This window comes from Taurulus bubalis, assembly GCF_910589615.1.
Source record: "Taurulus bubalis genome assembly, chromosome: 1".
Classification (NCBI taxonomy): Eukaryota; Metazoa; Chordata; class Actinopteri; order Perciformes; family Cottidae; genus Taurulus; species Taurulus bubalis.
The window spans coordinates 33,614,357-33,642,228 of NC_136589.1; the positions used below are offsets into that span (position 1 = coordinate 33,614,357).

General features: G+C 41.6%; 1 protein-coding gene across 1 annotated transcript; it reads right to left on the reverse strand.

Moving 5' to 3' along the window:
* Nucleotides 1–459: 459 nt before the first annotated feature.
* On the reverse strand, nt 460–10,268 carry LOC306746150 (schwannomin-interacting protein 1-like; the record flags this gene model as incomplete). Its single annotated transcript, XM_079229021.1, has 7 exons — nt 460–1,725; nt 1,851–1,944; nt 2,068–2,191; nt 2,573–2,779; nt 2,902–3,019; nt 7,185–7,294; nt 10,239–10,268. 7 exons carry the CDS (start codon nt 10,266–10,268, stop codon nt 1,674–1,676), a joined length of 735 nt encoding a protein of 244 aa, XP_079085147.1. The 3' UTR covers nt 460–1,673.
* Nucleotides 10,269–27,872: the final 17,604 nt, after the last annotated feature.

Consider the following 27,872-nt stretch of genomic DNA (forward strand, 5'->3'; position numbering starts at 1 on the left):
GGTGGAAATTATTTATTGATTTTTGTACAGTAGTTCAAGCGAGTTGAAGTATGGGTAAAATGTTAGTTTAAAAAATAATAGTTACTTCACTTACTTTTTGATAATGATAATGTAATAATCTAATTCATTTGGATCAACATATGAGTCTAGCTGAGTTTTGTTTTTCTTGCTCTTCCTCTTTTTCTTGTGGTAATCTTCCATAAAAAACTCAGTTACATAAGTGTCAACACAAGTGTGAATGAGTAGAGAAACTACTGCACTCGCGTAAAGCTGAGGTTGAATATGTGAATGAGAGCGAGCTCAATATGCTTTCCCCAGCATCACTTGATGAAACAATGTCTGTTAGTTTTGTAATGATTTCATTTTATAGTGAAAAACACCAAAATGCAAATGAACTCTCATGAAAAACAGCCATATATAAACAAAGTTCACACACTTGAAACATTTATTACTGGAGTTCTGATTTTACAATCATTATACATTACATTTATCACTAAAGCATATTAGAAAAGAAAGTGTACTTTGTGTTAAATAACATTCTTAAAAAGCTGAGAGTGAAAACACTTAAACATAGCCAGACAACAAGGCATGTTCTTCATCCTTTTAATAAAGTATATTTTAACATTTACATATAGTATGTCTATAAATCCTCTGAATAGATAAATTGTATATATTTAAGCTGTGATTTATCCATATATTTTTTCTTCTTCTTGTTTACCCTTTTTTAGCATTAGCAAATTGGGCATAAGATTTGACTTTGCATTTTTTTTTTTAGGGGCTGTCATGCCTCTGCTTTTGCTTTTTTTTCTATCCCTATGTATTAACCAGTAAAACCTTTTAAAACCATTTCATGTCATTTTGTGTATTTTACCGAACACATAAAGGCATTTGACAAATACAAATTTGTCGAAATAAAGTTAAACATTTTCAGTACAGCTCTATAGTGCAGCTCTAAAGCAGGTGGAAACTGTAGCAGCAATCAAATTACAAGACCTCCATGAAGCTGCTGCAGCACTTGAACACCACTGGGAAGCTAAGCTGCAAATTTGTTCAGTGTTCATCATATTCTATGGCAACAGCTCAGAGAGTTGGTGTTTAATAGTGAATTTCAGTGATAAACAGCAACGACACAGTGCTCCTAGTAAAAGTAATAATAAATAGGTGAAGAGGTGAACTGATCAATCTCTTGATATCTAATATAGTGACAAACAAAAGACAAAGTGCAGTCAGGTGTGGCCCCTAGAAGTCGTCAGACAACGGAGAAACAAGGCGTGCAGGCGCTCTCTCTATCCCAGAATTAACATGAGTGTACCATGCAAAATCATTAAGAGGTAAATCAGGGTTAGGAGATGCAATTCTGTTGAGAGGATTCCCCTAGTTCTATAACATATGGCATGATTAATCATGCTGAGTTGAAAGCCTGCAAAAACTCAAAAGTGTCCATACTGAAAGCAGCGATCACTCCGCTTCTGTAAAATGTCCTCTGACCTTCGACAACATTCTGTGGCGCATTACATTTATGTGGTACGTCTGTGTGATAACGCTGGGTATATGGTATATTCACTTCTCCGGAATCAGTCAGCACAGATGGAGTTTCATTAGTAACACCGGTGATGGTCTATGGAGCAAGAGGTAAGATGGCGTGCGGACGGAAACACGTGTAGACGGGGAGTTTATTTAGAGATGGCTTTCTCTGCTTGGTGCCGCTGATGGCTGTGAGCGTGCCTGTCGCAATAGAGACAGGTAGTACATTAGAGCGGGCACAGGACAACGTTCGCTGTGGAGAATTTGACAGATATTTCAGAGAGTAAAGACGCAGAACAGTGACAGGAGAGAAAAGGGTGATTCACCTGGTGAGGTCCTCTATGTCCACCAGCATGGCGTCCTGCTCCACATGCAGCTCGTCCCTCATCAGCAGCAACTGCACCAGCTCCTCATTTAGACCTGTGTCAGTTGGTAGATGTGATGAACTTATTCTTAAACTCCGATATCCTAAAGATTTTGTGTTTTTTTTTTACTTGTTTTGTTTGAAACTCTTTTATTGGATATTTGTCAAAGATCACTCACTCTGAATCTGTGAGTGCAAGTCATTTGTGATGACTTGCAGCTGTCCGAGACTCATGTCCCTCATGTCCCCTCGCCTCAGATTCCTCTTCATCAAGCACTCGCTGATATGGGGCAGATGGGGAAGCTGCATATGTAAAAACACGGCGACAGGAAATTACTGCATGTCAAAGCGTGCAAAACGGCCAGAATTTGAATAAAGACTGAAACAGTTTTATTGGATATTAATCACACACACACACACACACCGTTATAACACCTGACTGACCTTCTATTTAATGGACGTAAGTCCCTAATGCAATTTTTATTGCGTTTACTGTAAAAGCAAGTTATTGTAAGTCATTGTGCATTCACTCCTTTTTTTCCCCCTTTACGTATGGAAAGGATATTTCATTGCCCTGGATCATCTCCTAAAAGGCCTTTTTCATCGAACAGAAACAAAGAGAACACACATCCCGGATCTGTATTTATGTATCTGTTTCTTTTTCTCTTTCTCTCAATGACTAACCAAGTCAGCCACAGGTGAACGTCTGTGCAGTTGGATTTGCCTCTCCACCTCCACCTGCATACGGGCCATGGGTCGAGCCAGAGCCAACGCTACCCGGGCCTCCTCCTGCAGCCTCCGCTGCACCCGCCAGAACCCCCCGCAGTCATCTAACGGGTCTGAGTCCTCTTCCGCTGTGTCCCGGTCTGATAAAGATGAGCTCTGCTTGCTCTGGCGACAAAGACGTTTGAGTGGTATCATGAGGTAACAGCCAAATGTTCTCACAATTCATTACTCCAAAGAGTAATGGTGTCGTAAAACAAAAGCACAGAGACTTTTAGAGCAGTGCATACCACAGGTGACAGCGGCGTGTCCAGACTGGTCTCTGTCCTGCTGTCCTCTGCATCGCTGTCTTTGTCGCTGCTGCTGTCATTAACAAAACACACCTGCAGGTTCACCCCACTCTGCAGCCTGAGAGGAAAAAACACAAAGAGTGAAGAACGTGACACAAGGACATGTGGATTTTTTGTTAGAGACACTGCACATGTCTTTTACTACATTACTCATTTATTGTTCTGATTTTATTTACAAACAAAGCCCAATGTGAATGACAGAAATCCCAACATGTCAGACTTAGGTAGGAATTTAGATCTGTATTTTTTTTCTTAACAAGGTGATGCTAAAAGACGGCCAGGAGATATTTGAAAACGTGTTTCAAGCATTTTCAGAATAAAAAAGTATAACAACAAACACATTTAATATATATATTTAATATATTATTTTATGGCTATTGTTTGTTAAGATGGTTAACACGTTTTCATGGGAATAATGACAGGGATGAGTGATCAATAGCAATTACAATTCAGCAAAAAAATTAAAAGTTTATTTGGAATAATGTCAGAAGTATCATTGCTGTCCAGTATAAGACTGAAACAAGGACATCCCTGTCCTTATAATTTTGGTCCGAGGGTGTCTTTCATGGTTTGGGTGAGACCCCTTCGTTCTAATTACGGGGGAATCTTAATGGTACAGCATATCATTAAATGTTATGACACAATAGTGTTCCAACAGTTTGGGGAGGGTCCTGTTTCAACATAAATGAGGTCTATAAAGAAATTATGTTCAGAATTTGATGAGGAAAAGCTCACAGCCAACCCCATCCAGCATCTTTATAGCTTCAGGATGAACTGGAGCTTCGACTGTAATCCTGTGCCTTTTCGCCAAATGTCAGTGCCCAACCGGACATCACTAATGCTCTCGTGGCAGTCATTTCACAATTTTGTCAAAAGCTTTCACAGAAGACTGGAGGATGTTACTGCAGCATAGCAATGCCAATGCTTTTGAAATGATATGTTAAACAAGTGCACATGGGCTGTGTTTCGGTGTCCACATACTTTTGGCTATGAAGTGCAGTGACGCCAGTAACGTCACGGTCTGTGACCTAATCAAGTTGGAGCAAAAGCAATTGACAGCTGTCATGATGCGAATAAAGCACAAACATAACATCAGGCTCTCTGCAGCAGTTGCAGCTCAACCTCAGTCTTTCCAGGAGCGTAGATCACTCAGTTCCATAGTATCATACTCTGACTGAAAGAACCTAACTAACCAAAGTAACCGACCCTTACACTGGGATGAGAACAATAACCCATACAACTTCACAAACCGGACAGGGTGGTGCTGGAATTTCCACTCCAAACTAAACTCCAAAAGGTGCACCCTCACCTCCACTAGAGATCACATGACTCCAATTCCACCTATCACAGCAGCAGACTTCTATCACGCATCACTTCTTCTTTCAGGAGCATTTGAGCCACAGACAGAACTTCACTTCCTCAAACCGCAGCCAGTAGCATAGGGGGGCGGCCCCATCGTTTGATGTAAACGCCCCCTCTAATGAAAACAACGAGTCACTGGAGGTCAACGCTGACATGAAAAGAAAGCAGTGTTTTGGCTTCTGTTAACCAGCTTGTGTCTGATGTAATGCAACTCTTTCCACTGCGTGTGTGTGCATGTCCACAAAACCTCAATTACAAATGTGAAATATCAATTTTGTCTCGGTTAGTTTCATCTGTCATAAACATAATGCACCTAATTTGACCAATATGTCCTCATCCAATATGTCCTAAATTTTGTCCTTTCTGGTTTCACCTGTCTTCTAAAAGTAAAGTGCTTTTATCTTGTCATGTTTCAACTGTTTGTGCTGATTGTATGCTGGTGTCTTCTATCATATGATTCAATGTTATCAATTTTTAAATGCTTCTCCTCCTCGCATCTACCCCTCGCTTTTTATCAGCTCTTGACATCATCTTTTGCTTTCCCCTGTTCTAATATATGTTGTGTGTTTTATTTGTTGTTTTAATGGAACATGTTAACATCAGGCCGAGGGACAACAGTTTAAAAGCAGTCAAACACTGGCACATATACAGTGATGTTGATCAATTGTCCTCGAGAATAAATATATAGATACATACTAGGATTGGAATTGTCTTTATGATTGAAATATTCAAATCTTTTTAGATAAATACATGTTAAAATGTATTTTTATTTTCTGTCACAATGCTGTACAGGTGGCTAGCAAACTAAAATAAATATATAAATACTAAATGAATGGAAGACTAATGCCCACACATTTGTAAAATAATCATGTATCATAAATACTGCTACTAATACTACTACTACTATACTAATAATAATACATCTATAATATATCCCACAATCTGCTACAAACAGCATTAAATGTCAACAGATCCATTTTTCACATTAAATATATATGACATTTTATATCTATCTATAGATATATATATATATCTATAGATATATATCTATCTAGATAGATATATATATATATATATATATATATCTAGATAGATATATATCTATAGATATATATATCTATATATATATATATAGATATATATATCTATAGATATATATATATATCTATGTATATATATATATATATATATATATAGATATATATATATATCTATATATATATATATATACATAGATATATATATATGGAATATCGGCAGCACTTTATAATAACTACATGCTATTTAGCATTAGTTAAGCATGAGTTAAAACTTAATTCATAATTTATAAAGCATTGTTCCAACATGAACACTCATTAGTAACTCATTATAAGCAATTCATAAACACATGTGTTTTATTCTTGATTAATAAGCTTGACTATTACGCGTTTCATGATTGGGTTTTCATACTTTAGAAATGGTGGATTTGTACGATGATTAATAAGATAATTTATAAAGTGTTAGGACATTAAAAAAATTATAATTGAAATGCCATTTACTCATGCTTTACTAATGCCAAATAGCGTGTAGTTATTATAAAGTGCTACCGGAATATCTAATTTTGGAATGAAACACTTAACCGTGAGAATTTGGTCAAAATCTGTCTGCGTGATGAATCTAGGGCATCGGAAAGTTTCTGTCTCAGCAACTTATTACGCAACAGAGGTTGACCACTGTGCCACCTCCTGCGCCTACTCTTTCCATACTTGAGTTTCATTGTTCTGCTGCTGTAAATTGTTAGGTTCAATGTCAGTTCCTTTGGAATGACTGTAAACAGCACTGTGACTTTCAGGGAAAGCTCTCATTTTCCTATGGCATTGCCGGTCTGTGATGTTAATCACTTGTTCTCTTCCTCTGTTTGCTGCTAAGTATAACACAGACAGACAAACAGGATAAATCAATGTATTTACTCAATCTTCAGTTATTGCACAATGATGCACACTGTCTACTACATGACTCACTGTTTCTAAACAGACTTGTTGTCATTTACTGTCATTTGCACTTGACACATATGAAGCAACAAGCCAATCCAAGCAGTTGTATCTTTCTGATTGGTGTGTTTTGGGCCTTATAGTTTTTAGTGAATAGATAAAGTTAAATATCTGAATATCTTTCTCCCCTGGCTGTTAAATAGCCGATCATATGTGCCATGTAGACATAGTTCAAGCTGTTCTTTCAAAACCATGTCAACTTTCCAAGAGCTATGAAAAACAGCCCAGGTCTGCTTTGTGATTATGCTTTTGTTTAATTGATAATCAAAAGCATTAAAAAATATATTTCTTTCTTGATAAAGAAGTGAGATAATTTACTTAACCCATAAAGGGGTGATACAAAGACTACTGTGTGTGTGTGTGTGTGTGTGTGTGTGTGTGTGTGTGTGTGTGTGTGTGTGTGTGTGTGTGTGTGTGTGTGTGTGTGTGTGTGCACATGCACTAATATGAACACAAAAAGAGGGCACAATTGATATTGTTTGATTTGCCAATATAATGAGCAGGTAGACATTATGATAGACAATAATGTCTATATGAGGAGGTTTAGGCCACACATTAAGTCTACAAAAACCTGATGTTTAGTTTCATATTCAGTCTTTGAAATAGATTAATAATGTTGTGTATCAATAGTTAATTAAATGCAGGGCGTATCTCACTGTTTCCCAGTCATCCATCCAAGAATACATTCTGGAAGAACATCTAAAGACCTGAAGTGTCAACTGTGAGAAGCTAAGACACAAACATATTGGTGCCAGCCTTCAATAGCTGTCATTGATCAAACCCTATTAGTCATTACACACACACACACACACACACACGATCTAATCCCACCGGGAGGACAGGCCGTTCTTGCTGCAGCTGGTGTAGATGACTGGCTCGTCGTCATAGAAACTGCCAAGGGCAAGTTTCTGCCTGATGGACTCTCTCTCGTTCCTCTGGGCCTGTAAGAGAAAAGAGGAAAATACACAAATACAAAGAATATTAATATTATTCCTGCTAATGCTGTAGTTCCGTCAGAGTGGGACACACTCGTGAGAAGAAATATTAAGCTGAGTGCGTAGTATGCTATTTAAATTAACACTATAAATACATGTATTATAGCAAATGATAAAGTACTTTCTGGTTGAGAGGTAGAGGAGGAGGAGGAGGAGGAGGAGGAAGGAGAAATAGGGATTATAGGGAAAGGTATAGCTGGAAAGAAGGTAGCAAACTCATGTAATCCAATTTCCTGCCTCTCACACAATAGGATAACCTAGTGGGCTCACATGACGTTATAATTGCATATGTTACTAACGAAGCTTAGCTAACACATTCATTAGAATCAGTTCCTTCTCTTCTGCTCTATCATGAGCTTAGATAACCCTTGTGTTGTCTTGGGGTCAAAATGACCCGTGTACGAGTGTATATGTATGTGTGTTGATGGGTCATTTTGACCCCAAGACAGCACAAGGGTTAACAGATACAGACATCCCCCCTTACATAACACTCAAAATAATCAGCAAACCCTAAAGATATCAGGTCTGAATCATCAATAGAAATCGGTTTCATCCCACTATACACGGAATACAGAATATCCTGTTCCTCCTGTTACACAGGTATTACAATAAATACTGGACTGCATTTGCAATCACATCTGCCAGATTCAGATGGTTTGATTTTCTCCCACCGTTCATAAACATGCAGATCATGTAGAATAGAAACTCTAACATCTGCTCCCAGCTATGAATGTGCCAGTATGGTTGCATTTGTCTCTGTTATAGACCGACAAGCTGTCCGACCTGGGACAAACTGCGGCGTTCGTAAGGATAAACAAGTGCATATATTTGGTGGCTTTTATTATCATTAACAGTGTCAAAATGACAAAAATAAACTATAGAGTTTTTTTCTTCTTCTTTTTTTGCCAGGTCACCAGACCTGAACAAGAAAAGAATATCCATACATAAGTATTTCCCCATATTGTTACATGCCATTAAACTAATTCTGACCAAATACAGCAATCAAAATCTTGATGTTTTTTGGTAAATATTTGTAACCACAGGACTATAATTGATGTAAGACATCAATAACTTGAACAATATATTTTGTAAGGGTTAAAAAAAAGCTGTGCCATCCACCTCGTACTGATGATTAAATACTATCATTCTGCTCTGTTTGCCAACTTCCTGTATGTAGCTAATCTCTCTTCACGGCCATTTTCTCTCCTCCCCTCCTCTGTTCTTTTTTTTTACTATAAATGTTCTTTTACTTCTTAACATTGAAGAGTATTCTTTAAATCCCGGGTGATCATGGGAAGTAATAGCCCGGAATGCGATGATAATTAAAAAGTATTTAATAAAAGGTTCATCACAAAAACAGCTTATGCATTCTCGATTGAGGCCCTCTCTTTCTCACAGATTCACAGTCTGTGCTCCAGTTAGCTGCCTCCTCTGTCGTTCAAGAGAAGCCCCTTCCAGTCTCGCGTGTTAGTTTATCCCAGACATTCACATAGCTACATAAGGCCCTTCCATTGGTTAGCTCTATTTTTCACACTTTTTCGTGCCTTTTTACTCATTCATTGGTCTGCAGCTTCAGGGGCGGCGCTATTCTTCTTCTTCTCTAGAAAAAGGGTAGATTCTATTATCTCAAAAGTCGATGTTCAGCGCCGCCACCTCAGGCGAACATAGAACTACACTTCCTTCTAATAAAACAGTGCCCTGGCATCCACATGCACTATGCAAACGTTGTTTTAAACTCCATTCACACATTAATCATTCATAAAAACAGTGACCTTCATATGCATACAATTACACAATCTTCATAATAATATCCCTTATTAATAATCATATGTCATGCATTGTAATGTACACAAACAATTTCTTTATATACATGTGCAAGTCCAAATGTGACAAAAAAAGTTAAAGAAACCCTTCAACATCTAGAAGTTTTATTGTCCTGATTTTAATTTGGTCTCTTTTTCCTCACCTCCTGTACCCTCTACTTCTTTTCTTTACATCCTACCATGAATCATTTTATCACTTTTAATGCATCTCAGCCTCCACTATGGAACTGCCCCTCAGTTATCTCAGTATCTCCGTTTCTGAATACTGAACAAAATGTTGCAGCATGACATGATTTTCGATTTTGGCATAGTAAGGAAAGTGTTTTTATATTGTGGGATTATGCCAAATGCCCATATGTCCCCAAAATGCATACTATGTGAGTGCATGTGTGTTCCTGTTACACACTGACATTGAATAACACCTTACTTTACCATGTGTCTCTTGTGTGCACTTTACCCGTCTGCTACTGTAATCCTACAATTTCCCCACTGCGGGACGAATAAAGGAATATTCTCTCTCTCTCTCTCACTCTCTTAAAAACCAGCCCAACACCCTCTCTCTTCTTTTGTGACGCATCATTAGATGAGACCGATGTATAGCACACGTCACAATTGAACGCCTTCACTCTCCCAACGCTCTGCCTCTTGCTCGTCTACTTCAGACAGCCGGTTCAGATATCCTCCTTAACTGCAGATTGTCTAGTATCTACACACACAAGCTATTTTACCATCCCAGAAGAGAGAACGTGGTCGATGAAAAGCATCTCATTGTCACTGTAAATTCTGAAGAATGATTTGATTGAAGGAATAGAACAAGCCGTGTCGTATGATTTAAACACATATCCATCAGATGAGAGATGAAATGATTTAAAATTGGATGGAGGACATGTAAAAATACAGAGAATCACAGGTGAAGATTGTATGTGAACACCACCCACATCGCCTCACAATCATCCATTATGTCTGACTCATACAGCCTGCCCATGATGGATACCTATCATGTTTACCTGTAAATATTATGCTACGCCCTTAGAATCACGAGCACATACAAACACAAATCCACACACCTGGTAAACGCGTTTCTCCTGGTGCACCATCCTTCAGCGCATCGTACTGAAACAGCCGCCCTGCCCTTCTCTACACTGCAGTGAAGCTAGACCCGGGAGACCCTCTCATATACTGCAGCTCCGTGCAGGAGAGTGAGGGAGGGAGGGAGGAAAGCAGTGAGGGGAATGGGGGAAGCAGCAGAGAGAGGAGGGAGGGGGGATGTGGGAGCAGGAGAGGAGAGAGAAATGGAAGGGAGAGGGTGGGGAGAGACAGAGCTGCTCAGTGCTGCCGTGCTCTCCTGATATGTTATCTGTTCCTCCATCTTCTTCCCTTGCTTTCCTTCTCCTCACTTCTCATCTTCATCTTTCTTTTAACCGAAGCTGCTAGAAATCTGTGTCCTGACAAGAGGAGACAGGCCTAAAAAGATTACAGAAATAAAAGGCACATGATTAGTTGAGATATGGTAGGCTGAAAGTCCAGGCTAAACATAGCATGATAAATGAGACCGCAACACTGGGAAACAAAACCATTAAAAGGCTGATCAATAAGAGCTCCTTTAATAAATGTCAGCACTTTTGAGCAGCACTGACGTGGCGTCTGCATCTGCTCGTTGACCCAAAGCATGAGCAATGCATTTCTAATTGCACGTTATCCGTATTTGTTGAGTCTCCTTCAGCCCCATTCCACATCACAGATTCAATCGTGCTGAGCCGTAAGAGAGACAAGGAATCACAAGGGAGTATGTGCCCACACGTGCGAAAGAAAACACACACACACACACACACACACACACACACACACACACACACACACACACACACACACACACACAGTTAGTTCCCACAATGCTGTGTCACAATGCAGCAGCTGATTAAACAACGTAACATTTTGAGTCATATTTCATCCTTCATCAGGATCAGAGGCCAAATATTCTCAGTCCGCCTATTCCACTACTTTCTCTAATGCATACACAATACAATCATATACTGTATGTCTGGAAACAAGATATTCATAGACTCAGATTACAAATGTCGTTATGCACATTTTTTGGGTTTAATGAATTACACTTTTTTTTTTTACTTGAAATAGTTTGTATTTTTTCTATTACTCTGAGAAGTGTTTTTTTTTTTTAAAGCAAACTAAACTTTTGTTGAATCACTGGGGGATGCAGTGGAATATGTCAGAACAAATGGACTCAGAGGGAATAATTCAGTGCTTGTGTGTCTCAGATAGAAAGAGAGAATGACAATCACTCACAGAGATGCTGGACGGTCGAGTTCGCCCTCCACTGTAACAGCCGTCTGCCTGTGGTACAAAGATATCCTGGAGCTCCTCGGCCCAACTGTGGCTGTTCACCATGGAGCCTCTTCCGCCTCTCTGGTGTTGTGTGTCCCAGTTGCCGTCATCTCCACAGTCCTCCCACCATTGGCCTGTTGTAGTCTTTCGCATGAATACCTCACCCTCTTCTTCCCCATCCATGTCCACATCATAATCCTCCATAAAGACACACTGTATGGATAGGTTGGAGAAAATGCCAGGGTTGGGGGAAGGACTAAGTGCCCTGGCTGGGAATATGAGACTGAAGATTCAAATGCAGGACACAGATCTCGGACTGAAATCAAACACTTGAGTGCTGGCTGTGTTAATCGCTTTAATCTCCATGGTATCTTTATGTTTACTGTGATCAAACAAACACAATAGTTAGTTACAATATAATTGCGGCATGGGCTTAAACATGAAATTATTGCAATACTCATAATATTTATCATATAGATGCTATTCCTATCAGATGTGTCTGTCTCTGGTCATATTTTTCTTTAGTCAAAAAAGTAATTGTCAAACTTGCTGAACCACAAATCCATAGCATAATCTTCTATCCTAACATCCAATCACTGGTAAAATAAAAAGCAAAATCATATAATCACTTATGCTGTACAAAGGGCTCACCTGCATTGTAAACTGCAAACCAATTCTTAAGGTACTTGAAATAAAAAATGAAAAAGCAGAAGTCCCCACCAAAGCCAAAAGGATGCCTTTCAGGATCTCATAATCCTCTACAGAGTAGTGGTTATTCTTACACTCAGTGTTCCATAATTCCAGCTGACAAACATCCCAGAACGGTAGTAAACAAAAAGGAAAAAATACAGACACGCATCCTTGCTCTCAAAGTGCAGCATTACACTGCGTTCTGATGTCACGTGTGGCAAGTTTCAGTGATGCGCACACATGTAGATGTGTGCGTGTGTCCATTGTCACACGGTGCCAAGAGGAGAAAGCACCATGTGGAAATAGGAACAGACAGAATGGGGTGGGGGTGTGCACACTGTATGAGTGTAGCGCAATGACCTTTTTATAAAATCATATTTTATAAGGTGCCATGGAATTATTTGGTCGTACAATTAGGTAGGTGTGCGCACACACACACACACACACACACACACACACACACACACACACACACACACACACACAGATCATGAATACAAAAGTGCAAATAAAATCATGTTCACTGAATGCTCAGTATCACATGGCACCAGCCCCTGAAAGAAAGCCGGACAGACAGTTAGGGTTTGAGAAACTCTAAAATTCACAAGAAATTAAGTTTGTCAGCCTTGTTGAAAAGTATGTAGCAAAGGGGAGCTGGTTGTAATGAACATATGGACCCATTGTGCCTAGATAGCTGCTACTGCTGGGTTTTATTGTTTAAGCAGTAGAAGCAACAGTTGGCTTTGACGTATACATAACGGTTTTGAAGTGGGAACTTTGTCACCTGGCCAACAATTGGCAGGCAGAGTAGTTTGCATTGGTTCCTTTGTTTTTTTGTGGGTATCCTTTGGATTCAGAGGAAAAAACACATTCTTCTGTGCCATATGCTTACAGCTTTAGTATAAACTGACATACAAGGTGGTTGGGTTGCAATACCCATGTCCAGCTGCACGCCAGCAGCTCTGGGCTCCATGGCTTTCAACTTCATCTTGCCCACAGTGCAGAGAATAAATTAATTTAAACAATTGTATGGCTGCTTCATCAGTCATGTTACTATCATTATTATTATTAGTCACATACTAATACCATTACTGCTTTTATTGTCATTATTATTATACTGCACTGCTGATATCATTGATAGTTCTAAGTTCTGCTCTCATTATATGAATCATTTCTGTCATATGCATTGAATGCAGTGGCAGGCTGTGGATTTTCTACCTGCGCATTCTACAGCTGAACAACCTAATCACCTCATTGTGACGTCACAGCTACCGGTTATTATTTGTTTCGTGTAAACACTTCATATTCACATAAGACTGCAACATTTGACAAGTGAAATAAAATGTTACATGAAGCGCAACACCTACAAATACACTAAGGTGGCGTTCACACCAGACACGGCTTATAACCAGCATTTTACGGTAGCTCCACATAGTTCCCCTTATTTGTAGACTATTTACGTCCGTTGTGTCCCCTGAATGAGAGCTCCTGTTTGCACAAAATGATGACACAATCTAGCAGTCTTTTCAGTATTTCCCTATTCTTCTTAACTTTTTCGTTGTGGAGCTCCGTTTCCCTGCAAACTTGTTTGCTGATCTGAAAATCCACTCGGATCTCTCCAAACCAAGAGCACAGTGGCTTTGCAAGTGTGCTGCCGTCACGCCCACTGACCAAGCACAGCACGTTAAACTTCCAGGCCATATCGCTCGCCCTGGCACGTCAAAGAACACGCCCAGCTTGTCAAACTAAAGATCTGATTGGTTGAAGTCTATGACAATCAACCACAACATCCACTCTCCGAGACCCGTGTCTTCTTCCATCATCACCTGCCATTCTGGAGCAAGCTTAGAGTAGGTCCGAAGCAGAACAACTGAGTCAAGGCTTTGAATACTGGGCACATTTTAGCATCAGGTAATAAACCAATCAAATGCAACTTCAGCTGCAGCTTGAACTTGTGCTCATTTAGCGCACATAAGAACCTGTGGTTGATTAATTTTCTCTCATGTCAATTGTACGAGCCATTTTGCCTTGTTTGGTGTATGTAGGACCTCCCACCACTGCGTGGCGTAAGGCCGACTTCAACGGAGTCGGCCCTATGGTCAGGTGTTGCTCGTTTTCGGAAGCAAACAGTTTGACCATTTTACTGACAGTATTGGAACAGAGTAAGGCAAATGTTTATAGTTTATTTTATTATTTGAATATATGCAGCTAAGTTCTGCTGATGAGATTGTGTTCTGCAAAGAATAAACATGTTGGACGTTACAACTGGACTTTGTCATTAGTAAAGCGCATCAGGAATATTAACCAAGCGAGCAGCCAAGTAGGCAACTTGGGCACTACATCAATAAAGTCAGATTTGCATATCATGGTACAACATACAAGTTATTTTGTCAGGGTTCTGAAAATATCCCCCCCTTCAGTGTGTTAAGTGAATTAGTTGGCTTTATTTGTATTTCTTCACTGTATTCTTCAATGTTATGCCTAGTGTTACAGGCAGGAATGTGTGCAATACAATGTTTAATTTGGTGCTCATTTCTGCCCTTTAGTTTCCCAAATAGTGAATATGAAGACAATGATACAGCCATAACTTTGGGCAACAGCATTTGTCCATCCACAGTGTACAATTTAGTTTTGAGATGGGTCGCTACAGTAGATAAGCTAATAATTCTATGATGAAAACACTTCATGGTGATTGTGCGGAACTCTTTAACAGGTTTATACAAGACTAGATTTTGGCATAGAAAGTCATGGTTTTCATTAGTATTGACCACTCACGGTTAAGCAGTCTTTGGTTGAAGGCAGGTGTAAACAGACCTTGTAGAGTGCAAAAAAGGCAGACCACATTGGGCAACACGCAATCTCTATGTCAGAGGTGGCGCAAGCTAAATGTGAAGTTGATTAAAGCCAGCCTCCTTCACACCTGCTTAGTCATTTCAGAAATTAAACAGTTCTTTACTTTTGACTTAAAGTAAACCTTATCCTTTCAGTAAAGCTTGTCCACACAGCACAAACATGAGAAATCCACTAGGACTCAAAATAATTTAGCTGTGGTACCACAATGTGGACAGTCTACTCACACCCCAATTAGAGCCCCACAGACAAAGTAGAGGCTGACAAGATGCCAACATGGTCAGTTTCATGGCCACATTTGAGAAAGCATGTATACAGTTGAAGCAGACGCAACTTTCCCCGTCTAATCAAAAAGCTCCGTTTTGTAAAAAGTAAAGCCTTGTTCACGTCATCCACAAACCTAATACAACTCCTTAAAATCAAACGCAAAAAAAGTCAACAGTACAAATTAATACGACAGGGTCACCTTGTTATTTAAAGTATTTATTAGAACAGTTTGAGCACGCTAGCCTAGGATGATAAGGCATGAAGGGAATTGGGGGCTGTAGATGAAAAGGTTGTGGCGGTGGGGGGGGGGGGGGGGGGGGGGGAGAGAAATCAGTTTTTTGTGGTCGTCGTTGGTGGTGACAAGGGTGGCAGAAAAGGGTGATATGGAAAAGGCATATATTCATACTGCGGTGGCTGAGGTTTGATCCTTTGTGTTGTGGTCTCTGGTTTGGAGGTTGGATGTTGGGGAGACCGTAAAGGATCTTGAGGAAGAAAATGCATATATGGTAATAGCGGTGGCGGAGTTTTAGTCATGGTTGAAATGGGTTTAGCAGTTTCTTGGAGAGACCCCAAGCTGGCCCAAGGAAAGTGATGGTAGAAAGGAAGCGGAAACCCAGAGGGAGGGGCTGCTGCTGGTTTTGCAGTTGCAATTGGTGCAGGCGTTGTGACCGTGTGAGGAAAGTAAGGATAAAAAGGATGGAATAAAGGGTATACTGGAGGTTTAGGCATTTCTGTTTTTCCTGTAGTTGTAGGTACTCGTAGCGATGGGTAATTAGCATAGGGTAGAAAGTAATCTGATTGAAGGATTCTGGAAAGAGAATTATCTTTGTAGTTATGTATCTGGGGGTGCACATGGGACATCGGCAGCGTAAAACGAAGCAGCCTCTGCATTACGTCGGACACCGTCTGCGGCAGCCCATGTGCCGCCGTCCCATAAGGAGGCAGCAGCCCATGGGACGGCGGCACATAAGGAGGAGGCGGCAGCCCATGGGACGGCGGCACATAAGGAGGAGGCGGCAGCCCATGGGACGGCGGCACATAAGGAGGAGGCGGCAGCCCATAAGGAGGCGGCAGCCCATAAGGAGGCGGCGGCCCATAAGGAGGCGGCGGCCCATGGGACGGCGGCACATAAGGAGGAGGCGGCAGCCCATGGGACGGCGGCACATAAGGAGGAGGCGGCAGCCCATGGGACGGCGGCACATAAGGAGGAGGCGGCAGCCCATGGGACGGCGGCACATAAGGAGGAGGCGGCAGCCCATGGGACGGCGGCACATAAGGAGGAGGCGGCAGCCCATGGGACGGCGGCACATAAGGAGGAGGCGGCAGCCCATGGGACGGCGGCACATAAGGAGGAGGCGGCAGCCCATGGGACGGCGGCGGCGGCAGCCCATGGTATGGCGGCATCACATGGGGCGGTGGCATATAAGGAAGCAATGGAGGGTACCAGGGTGTCTGATGTGGGTTTTGTCGGGCAGCAGGTTTGCGACACCAGAGTACGACTGGAATTCCCTGCCAACGCATTGGGAGAACGTAACTTCCACCCTTAGAGAAGAAAGCAAAATACAGAAATCAAGATATCACACAAACCAGTTAAGGTTACACATTCAGTCAAATTATCGACTGGTCTACAGGCCTACATTTGCAGTCAATTCATTTAGTCAAAATATTAATATACTTAGCCAATCCAAACCAGGATATACAGACAAGTTAAAATTTAAGACGAGGGGGAACAAAACAAGTTAGTTTTCATTAAATGCCTGGACTATAGCGAGGTTTAGTTTCAAACAGCATTACCTCTTGAGCCACGTTGCAGCCATCATAGGGAACCAATAAGACAAGTCCAAGGGGGCTCCTCTGCATGCTATAGCCACATGAGCCAGGGACTTGGGACAGCGGCATTGGAGATTCATTTCCTGTGGGGAACAAAGACTCCATGTAAATTCATGATCAGCAAAAACACATTGTACAGTTTAAACAGATTATATTAGATAATTATTCATATTTTACCTTGTTCCACTGCAAACTGTGAAGATCCTGGTCCCACTGCGCTGAACTTCAACTGGTTCCCACCACAATGCAGAGAGGGCGACATTACCTTCCATGCTGCTTCCATAGAACTGGAATCCTGCATTTGACCGTGCGACCAGCCTGAATGAGATTATTGTTAAAGTTAAGGAACTGTACAATTGGTTGTTTTAAATGTTTGCAAGTCCAGTTACCAAAAAGGTAAATTTAACCAAATAACACTTTCATTCAATACAGTAAAGGATCTCATAAAGATGCTTACCTGCAAAGTCTGCTTGATAAGCAGCTTCATCCTCCATAGAAGAGTTTGAGGACGTCTTCTTGGTTCCGTCAATGACTTGTGACTCAAGGCCTGACCCTTTCTTAAAGACCCTCCCTAACACAATTTTCCCCTCTTGGACACCTATCGTTTTGGATGCGTCAGCTTCTTCTCGCCCTTCTTGTCTTTGTGTTTTCCTTAGTCGATAACAGTCTATCGTTTGCGCCAAACAACACATCAGAAGAACAGCGGCAGCCAAGGAAACAGCAGCACGTTTCCTTTTTCCTTTACGCATCATTCTGTTACACATGATTGCTGGAAAGGCTTATAACTGACAACTTCTGTTCCTGCCGCAGCTATTTGTTCTAAGACATTCTCTACACCAACCAATCAAACTCTGCAAAATGGACTGCTCTCTAATCACCTCCAATTGGTTCCACCTGGGAAATGTCACTGCCACAGTTCAGGAGAGGGAGATGGGTGGGAGGGATTTGATTAGCAACCCACATAACCAACTGAGGGAGAAAATAAGCACAGCCACTCTGCCATCTTGTGGATAAATTGTGTTAATGCATAGGTGTTCCTGCATGAAGAGGTGGATGGAGAGGGACACATTTAAGCCAACAAGTACTACTAAAATATGTACAGCTCCATGTCAGTTAGGCAAACTCCATCTACAGAGGAAGCTCTAGATCAGGGGCCACTAACAGGCGGGCCGCGGTCTGGACCCTGGACCGAAAACCGATAATTGAGAATTATAACATTTTCATGGATTACTTCTGTTTAACCGGCTCAGCTTTTCTTGCCTTTACGGCTCTCGGCCAGTGGTCCAGGAAACACACCAATTACACGTGTTGTAAATCATCTCATGTGATGCTACTCGGACAATCACATAAGCATCGCCCTCGACTCGAGTGAGATCGTGGGCCAATCCCAATGTCCCCCCTAAGCCCTCAAACCTTGACCCCTCAGGGACTTACTGACGTCACCTGGTAAATGGTTGAGTGTGAGAGGCTGTGAGGGCTTGAACTGGTGTAAATATGAACAGGACAACACTTTGCTGCAACATATCACATTACCATTACAACATAAAAAAAAATATTGCGTACAATTTTCGGCATTAATTTTATGCTTTTTATTCCCTGATTTGAACATCTTCCAGGCTCTTTCCTTACGAGATGAGAGGTCATTTCAAATAATCTATTCACTCGTTTTTGTCAAAATAAACCTGTGTAAATAACAAAGAATATATATATATATATATATATATATATATATATATATATATATATATATATATATATATATATATATTACTGTCATTTCATGAAATACATCAGATCTTAAATCCTTAATGGTGTGTAAATATAACTTATCGGGTTGATCACCCACGTGCCTCTTTTTTTACCTTTTTTTTTTACGTCTCCATTCTTCCATTGGTTACCGCGTGTTTAACATCACATTGCTATGAATTGTGGGAAATTCCCTTTGGCAAATTCGGCATCTATTGCCGATTTACGGAAAGGGTTCATAATGGGCTCAAAATGTCTGCCAGAGAGCCCTCAAGCACTCGACGATGTGACAGTGGGACAGCCCTAAACCCTCACGATTTAGCGGGAGCACGCCTCAAAGTCCGTGAGTCCGTGATGGTGGAGATTGAGATTGGGCCATTCACACACACCGGAGGGACAGGAGAGAGACCCGATAGTTGGAAAAAATACGTGAGTCAGAGAAGTTTTTTCACTTGGCGCTCCAAAAAAAAACAAGTGGACACTTTAACCAGATTAGAATGGACAGAATATTTTTTAGATGACAAGAATATAATATTCACATTGTTCAATAGCGTTCTGTTTAAAATCCAGCCTTTATTTTACTTGAAATAAGAGAAGATAATGTATTTATTTACAATTAATCTTAAATTGGAAATCTGTAATAATATTGTTTAGATATTATTCAATTCAACTTTCTTTAATTTGACCGTCAGTTGTTGACACGGTAACACTTAATAATAACTGCACGCTATAGCATTAATTAAGTAAACACTTAATGAATTATTTATGAACGCACTTTTGTACCCGGTAGATGAGCAAAACGTGTTTTCCACGTATGAAGCAGGATTTGCCATTGTCCCACTTTGAGGCATAGCTGGACTTTCACTGTCATTTTTAAATGCTTTGCAAGGCATAGATAGTCCTCATATTAGATGAGGTCACACAAAATACTCAATGACTAGTAATTACCGTAATTAATCATGAATTGCAGTATTAAAACACGTTTACAAAGCACATGTTAACAGTCCCTAACCATTAATGCATCTCTAAATAACTTAAAAATAAATGCATGAATAAATTTCGTTTAAATGTTTTATTAACACTTCATAAATTATCTCATAATATACAAGTCCTTAATTGGTTTGTAGTATTATAAATGGGGAATCCAGTCTTTATAAAGTATAAAAACTAGGGCTCGGCAAAGTTGAAAAGAATTAACTGATTAATCGCTTGATTCTTCTGCGATTAATTGCATTATGCACCAAATTCAATAATGAAGTAAAAACTAGTGTATTGTGCGCTTTTATTTTAAAGTAATGTTATTAGGACAATATAACACTATGGAGCAACAGCAAGTTAACAACAGTATATAAATCAAAAATATATGCTAGGGAAGAAAAAAAAGATGTATTTTATTTTTGTAATGCCTGGTCATTCAATTAAATATTGTATTAATTTTCAAATGTTATAGACTATTTCATTCTAATGTAAAACAGCTCAATATCATGCCGAAGAAGAAACATTTGTCTTTTATCAGCGAACAACATAAACAGTATGTTCAGTAGTAAGGGTCCCTGTGTGGGACAAGCCACTCCTTCTTTTGTCCATGTTCAGTAGTAATGCTGTGTTCACACCGAACGCGGCGCAAATTTGACGCGCGACCAGATTACATGCAAAGTCAATGCACAGAGGCGCCGCCCCGCGAAAAAGCTATTTTTTTCGCGAGGCGGCGCGATAGACGCGTTTGAGGCGGCGCGAATAGCGCGTTTGACGCGGGGCGGACAGCGCGAAGGACGCAGCACGAATTTGCGTGAGTTGAAATATCCCAACTGCGGCGGAAAAATCGCGTGACGCAAAGTTGCGTCAGCCAATCAGCATTGAGAATCAACGTTGAGAAGCTCCGCTCTTCACCACCGCCGTCCTGCCGTTGCCGAATCAAACTGCTGCTGCTCCGCCAGAAGTAGCGCTGGTAGCGGCTTCATTCAGACACTGTTGTGGCACTACGGATAATATTATGAACCCAGACACCATGGAGTTTGATGTTCCGACGTATGTGAAATTTACACAACAAGTATAAAGCAGAACTAGTGGTTATTTCCATGGTGGATGGTGGAAACGGTATCCTTTTTATGGAGATAAGCCAGATGCAGTTCCTGGAGGAGTCGGTGAAATTCACCGAGCTGTGTGTGGCTACGGATGGTGTTATGAACAGACACAAGGGCGTTTGATGTTCCGACATGTTTGGGGCTTCCACAACAAGTATAAAGTAGAACTAGTGGTTATTTATTCCATGGTTGATACCGGAAAAGAAAGCTATTTTCATGGAGAGAAGCAACGAAGATAAGCCACGCCCCCTTCGGTGTGAACACCCTTTTATTGTCGAGCGAGTAAACTGCCTCGGTAAACGTGGCGTAATGCTGCCTTCACACCAAAGTTTACTGCTTCAGTTTAGTCGCGCGAGTGAAACATTACATTAGCTGATGCTTTTATCCAAAGCAACTTACATTTTTGCTCTATACACCGCAGACACAGCAACAGGGAGCAATTAGGGGTTAAGTGTCTTGCTCAAGGACACAACGACTGGGACTAGCAGAGCTGGGGCTCGAACCTCCAACCCTCTGATTGAAAGATGGGCATGCTAACCACTTAGCCACAGTCACCCCTGAAGCACCAGTTGCCCCTGAAACGAGGGTGTTCACACCAAACAAGACAAAGGGGGCGTGGCCTATCGCCGTCACTTCTTTCTGTGAAAGGAGCTTTCTTTTCCGCTATCGACCCATGGAATAAATAACCATTATTTCTGCTTTATACTTGTTTTGGAAGTCCCAAACATGTCGGAACATGAAACGCCCTTGTGTTTGGGTTCATAACACCATCCGTAGCCGCACACAGCTCGATGAATTTCACTGACTCCTCCAGGAACTGCGTCTGGCTTATCTTCGTAAAACGGTTACCATTTCCTTCATCCACCATGGAAATAACCACTAGTTCTGCTTTATACTTGTTGTGTAAACTCCACATACGTCGGAACATCAAACTCCATGGTGTCTGGGTTCATAATATTATCCGTAGTCCCACAACAGTGTCTGAATGACGGCCGCTACCAGCACTACTTCTGGCGGAGCAGCAGCAAGACGGCAAGACGGCGGTGGTGACAGACGGAGCGTCTGAACGCTGATTCTCAACGCTGATTGGCTGACGCAACTATGACTCACACGTTTTTGTCGCCAGAGTTGGGCTATTTCAACTCGTGCGACTTCGCCCTGCATCCTTCGCTCAGTTCGCCCCGCGTCAAACGGTCTGTTCTTGTTGCCTCAAACATGTCAGTCGCGTCGCACGGCTGAAATGTTGCACCTTCGCAACCTGTTGTACATTGACTTTGCATGTAATCGTGTCGCGTTCGTTGTGAACACAGCATAAGGGTCCCTGTTAGGGACAAGCCACTCCTTTTGTCCTTGTTCACTTTGTTGCGACTGACCGCATTGTGAGGCAGAGCGGCTCGCGGAAGCACCCGCTGCTCAGAGCACAGAAACTACAGAACACTACGTGCTTTCACGTTGAGGACAAACTACAGAACAAGACGTGCTTCAGTCTGTTGGCAACGAGTCGGTCTGTGAGGCTGCGGAAGCACGCGTGCACATACGTAAATCGCCTTCAAAGTAAAAGTGGTGCCGTTGTATTGCATTTATGGCGTGCATCTTACTTATTTTTCGATTGACCTCACGTGGGCCGGACTGGGAGAGCCGTAAGATGCACAGGTCTGAACTACGCCGTCTGGGAGAGATTTAAAGTGCAGCACCTGCGTGCGAATGCATTAAGCCCCTCCCAATGCAAAAAAACAAGTTAACGCATGATCAAATAATTAACGCTGTTAATAGTTTGCTGCGTTAACCCCTAATAATGAAACTCATAAACAAGTGTATAATCAAGAATAAAACATGTAACTGTTTATGGATTGTATACCAATGCTTTATACATGAAGTGTTTACTCATACTTTACCAATGCTAAATAGCGTGTAGTTATTATAAAGTGTTGTGGACTGTCTACTCACAGCCCAATTACAGCCACATTGACAAAGTAGAGGCTGTCAAGATGCCAACATGGTCAGTTTCATAACCACAACATTTGAGAAAGTATTATGTATACATTTGAAGGAGACTGTCAACTAAACGTTCCCTATAATCAAAAAGCTCAGTTTTGTCAAAAGTAAAGCCCTTAAATCCTCAAACAAAGCAATTCCTTTTCTTTAAAAAAAAAAAAAACAAGCACAACAATACAAATTAACTTGACAGAGTCACTTTATTTAAAACATTTATTGTAACAGTTTGAGCAGGCTAGCCAAGAATAGGGAGACAGAAAAGGCACATATGGTAAATGTTGTGGCTTAGTCATGGTTGTAGTGGGTTTTGGAGAGGCCCAAAGCCTGGCCAAGGAAAGTGATGGTAGAAAGGAAGTGGAACCATCAAGGGAGGGGTTGCTGCTGCGGCGATTGGTGCAGCTGTTGCGACTGGAAAGTAAAGACTGAAATATGGAAGAAAGAGGGCCATCGTGGAGGTTGAAGCATTCCTGGTGTCTTTCTAGTGTTAAGTTCTGGTACCGATGGGTCGAAAGTAATACGATTGTTGAATTCTGGAAAGAATCATCTTCGTTATGCATCATGGGGTACACCCGAGGATACACGTGGGAGATGGCAGGGTGCACCTGGGGGAATCGCCTGTGGCATCGGCATCCTCTGCATTACATCGGGTACCTCTTGCGGCACGTGGGAGATGGCCGGGTGCACGTGGGAGATGGCCGGGTGCACGTGGGAGATGGCCGGGTGCACGTGGGAGATGGCCGGGTGCACGTGGGAGATGGCCGGGGGCACGTGGGAGATGGCCGGGTGCACGTGGGAGATGGCCGGGTGCACGTGGGAGATGGCCGGGTGCACGTGGGAGATGGCCGGGTGCACGTGGGAGATGGCCGGGTGCACGTGGGAGATGGCCGGGTGCACGTGGGAGATGGCCGGGTGCACGTGGGAGGGCGGCATATAGGGCGGCGGCATCCCATGGGACGGCGGCATCCCATGGGACGGCGGCATCCCATGGGACGGCGGCATATAGGGGGATGGCATCCCATGGGGCGATGGAGGGTACCAGGGTGTCTGATGTTGTGGGTTTTGTTGGGCAGCAGGTTTACGACACCAGAGTAGGACTGGAATTCCGTGCCAACGCATTGGGAGAACGTAACTTCCACCCTTGAGAAGAAAACAAAATACAGAAACCGAGGTGTCACACAAACAGTCGAGGTTACATGTTCACAGTAAACAAGTTGTCGATTAGTCTACAGGCCTATATTTGCCATCAATGAATTTAATCAAAATATTAATATAGTCTGCCATTCCAAACCAGTATATATACACACACTGTATTTCAATTTGAAGACAAGTGGGGAAATAGTTCTCTTTAAATGCCTGGACTATAGTGACATTTAATTTCAAACAGCATTACCTCTTGAGCCACGTTGCAGCCATCAAAGGGAACCAATAAGACAAGTCCAAGGGGGTTCCTCTGCATGCCATAGCCACATGACCCAGGGATTTGGGACAGAGGCATTGGCGATGCATTTTCTGTGGGGAACAAAGTCTCCATGTGACTTCAGTCATCAGAAGAAAAACATTGTACAGTTTAAACAGATTATAGAGAGTTTTCCGTATCACTTTACCTTGTTCCACTGCAAACTGAGAAGCGCCTGGTCCCACTGCACTGAACTTCAACTGGTCCCCACCACAACGCAGAGAGGGCGACATTACCTTCCATGCTGCTTCCATGGAACTGGGATCCTGCATTTGACCGTGCGACCAGCCTGAATGAGATTATTGTTAAAGTTAAGGAACTGTAAAATTAGTTATTTTAAATGTTTGTAAGTCCAGTTACCAAAAAGGTAAATTTAACCAAATAACACTTTCATTCAATACAGTAAAGGATCTCATAAAGATGCTTACCTGCAAAGTCTGCTTGATAAGCAGCTTCATCCTCCATAGAAGAGTTTGAGGACGTCTTCTTGGTTCCGTCAATGACTTGTGACTCAAGGCCTGACCCTTTCTTAAAGACCCTCCCTAACACAATTTTCCCCTCTTGGACACCTATCGTTTTGGATGCGTCAGCTTCTTTTCGCCCTTCTTGTCTTTGTGTTTTCCTTAGTCGATAACAGTCTATCGTTTGCGCCAAACAACACATCAGAAGAACAGCGGCAGCCAAGGAAACAGCAGCACGTTTCCTTTTTCCTTTACGCATCATTCTGTTACACATGATTCCTGGAAAGGCTAAGAACTGACAACTTCAGCTGTTGCCGCAGCTATTTGTTCTAAGACATTCTCTACACCAACCAATCAAACTCTGCAAAATGGATTGCTCTCTAATCACCTCCAATTGGTTCCACCTGGGAAATGTCACTGGCACAGGTCAGGAGAGGGAGATGGGTGGGAGGGATTTGATTAGCAACCCACATAACCAACTGAGGGAGAAAAGAAGCACAGCCACTCTGCCATCTTGTGGATAAATTGTGTTAATAAGATTTGATAAGATAATCCTTTATTAGTCCCGCAGTGGGCAAATTGCAGGATTACAGCAGCATTGCACACAAGAGACACATAATAAATAGAAAATCCAGTAATATAAATAAACAATAATAAAAACAGTAAATAAGAATACAGTAGCAATATTAAATATACTGACAATAAATAAAATAAAAATAAAAGTACTTAAATGTATTATATATTGCACCAGATGAATGCAATTAAAGTGACCAAAGTGATTAAAGTGTTTTACGTGTTTGTGATCTACTGTGAGCTCAGCTTGTTATGCAGCCTGACAGCAGCTGGAAGGAAGGACTTTCGGTACCTCTCCCTCAGACACCGGGGATGAATCAGCCAGTGGCTGAAGGAGCTGTGCAGCGCTGCCAGAGTGTCCTGCATGGGGTCGGAGGCGTGGTTCATCAGGGATGATAGTTTAGCCATCATCCTCCTGTCCCCCACCACCTCCACAGTATCCAGAGGACACCCCAGCACGCTGCTGGCCTTCCTTACCAGTTTATTTAGTCTCCTCCTGTCAGCTGCCGTGATGCTGCTGCTCCAGAAGACCACTCCATAGAAAATGGCTGATGCCACCACACAGACAAAAAAGGTCTTCAAAAGTGCTCCCTGCACTCCAAAAGACCTCAGTCTCCTTAGCAGAAAGAGTCTGCTCTGTCCCTTTTTGTGGAGTGTGTGTGCGTGGTCAGTCCAGTCCAGTTTGTTGTTCAAGTGAACACACAGGTACTTAAAAGATTTAACAATCTAAATGTCCAGTCCCTGTATGCTCACTGGTACCGGAGGAGAGCGTTTACCCCGGCGGAAGTCCACTGGTCTTGCTAGAGTTTATCTGGAGGCGGTTCCACTGGCACCATTCTAAAAAGTCCTGGTTCAGTTCTCTGTATTCCCTGTCATCATCGGCGGAGATGAGGCCGAGATGCATGTGTTACTGCATGAACAGGCGGATGGAGAGGGACAAAGCACATTACTTTACGAAACCTGTTTTAATTAACTTCTAACAAACTGTCGACATAGGCTGTGTTCACCATTATAAGTTAGATAAGGATTACTTGGTGAGGTTTCAAAGTTTGTTCTTGACCGATAAGATAGCATGATATGAGACAAAGAAGTCACGAATGGACATTTAAGCCAACAAGTACTACGGGAAAATATTTTACAGCTCCATGTCAGCTAGGCAAACTCCATCTCCAGAGGAAGCGCGGGCTGGATCCGGCCTGCCAGGGGGTCCAGTCCGGGCCGCGGGATAATTGTTAAAATTGCAGAAGAAAAAAACAAAGATGAAAAATAAAAACAATTATTGCTGAGCTGGGGCTCACACCACTGATCCTATGGATGTAACACAGGCATGTTAACCATTGAGCCACAGTCACAATTGATCACAGCACTGACATTACTAAACATATTGCCCAACTGCGAGGGAATCTGCAGAGGATAGCCGAGGCAGATAAATAGTGGGCTGATGTCTGAATTTTTGGTCTTTTGTTTCTAGTTTATTGTACCTTAAAATAGGGTTTACTATCCAAAAACCTTCAAGAATGATTTAAACATAGAGAAATATTGTCGTTATGTATGCGTTATTATTCTATGATTTTACTGGTCCGGCCCACTTGAGATCAAAATGGGCAGCATGTGGCCCCTTATGTAAAATGAGTTTGACACCCCTGCTCTAGATCATCTAATAAATGGACCTTGAGGTGAGATCTTTTGTTTATTTTTTGTCTCCAAATCCACTGAAACATTACTGATCTGATTTTGACATTAGTATCTGTTTTTGTATTTGTATATATCTTTTGCAAAATTTAGAAATTAATTTCAAACTCAAATGAATAGCATTGGACAGCTAAATTAACATATTAAACAAATATAATTTAGATATATTTAAAAGTAAATCCAGATTCAGTCTAACAAGATCTGAAATTGTATCTTTAAAAAAAACTGGAGCTGTGACATAAAGTTTACCTCTTCATGCAAACACATTGATGGAGTATTTGACAGTATTATATATATTGTAATTGGGTTTTATAATATTTGTTGCTATTCAAACCAGTCAGACAGCGGCCATTAGGTATTACATGATTCAATGATTTAAGGATAATGTTGTTGTCATATGCAACACTGGGATGCACAACAAGATGTAGCGGTAGCCCATTTGTAACACAATAAACACATGACAAACAAAACAAAAGATAAACAGTAGTACATTCCTGTAGCGCATTTTTTGAATGTGCCTCATAAGGAATAAACAGCAGCAACAAAAATACTTCTCTGGGCAGATAATATGTCCGACATCTTCACATAAAAAATTCAACACGAGGGAAAAATTGTCCATCATCTTCGACTGTGTTTGAGCCCCAAGCGTCATAACTCAACAGAGTGCTATTATGTTTACACATTGCTATTTCATCTCCAAGGCTACTAACAACA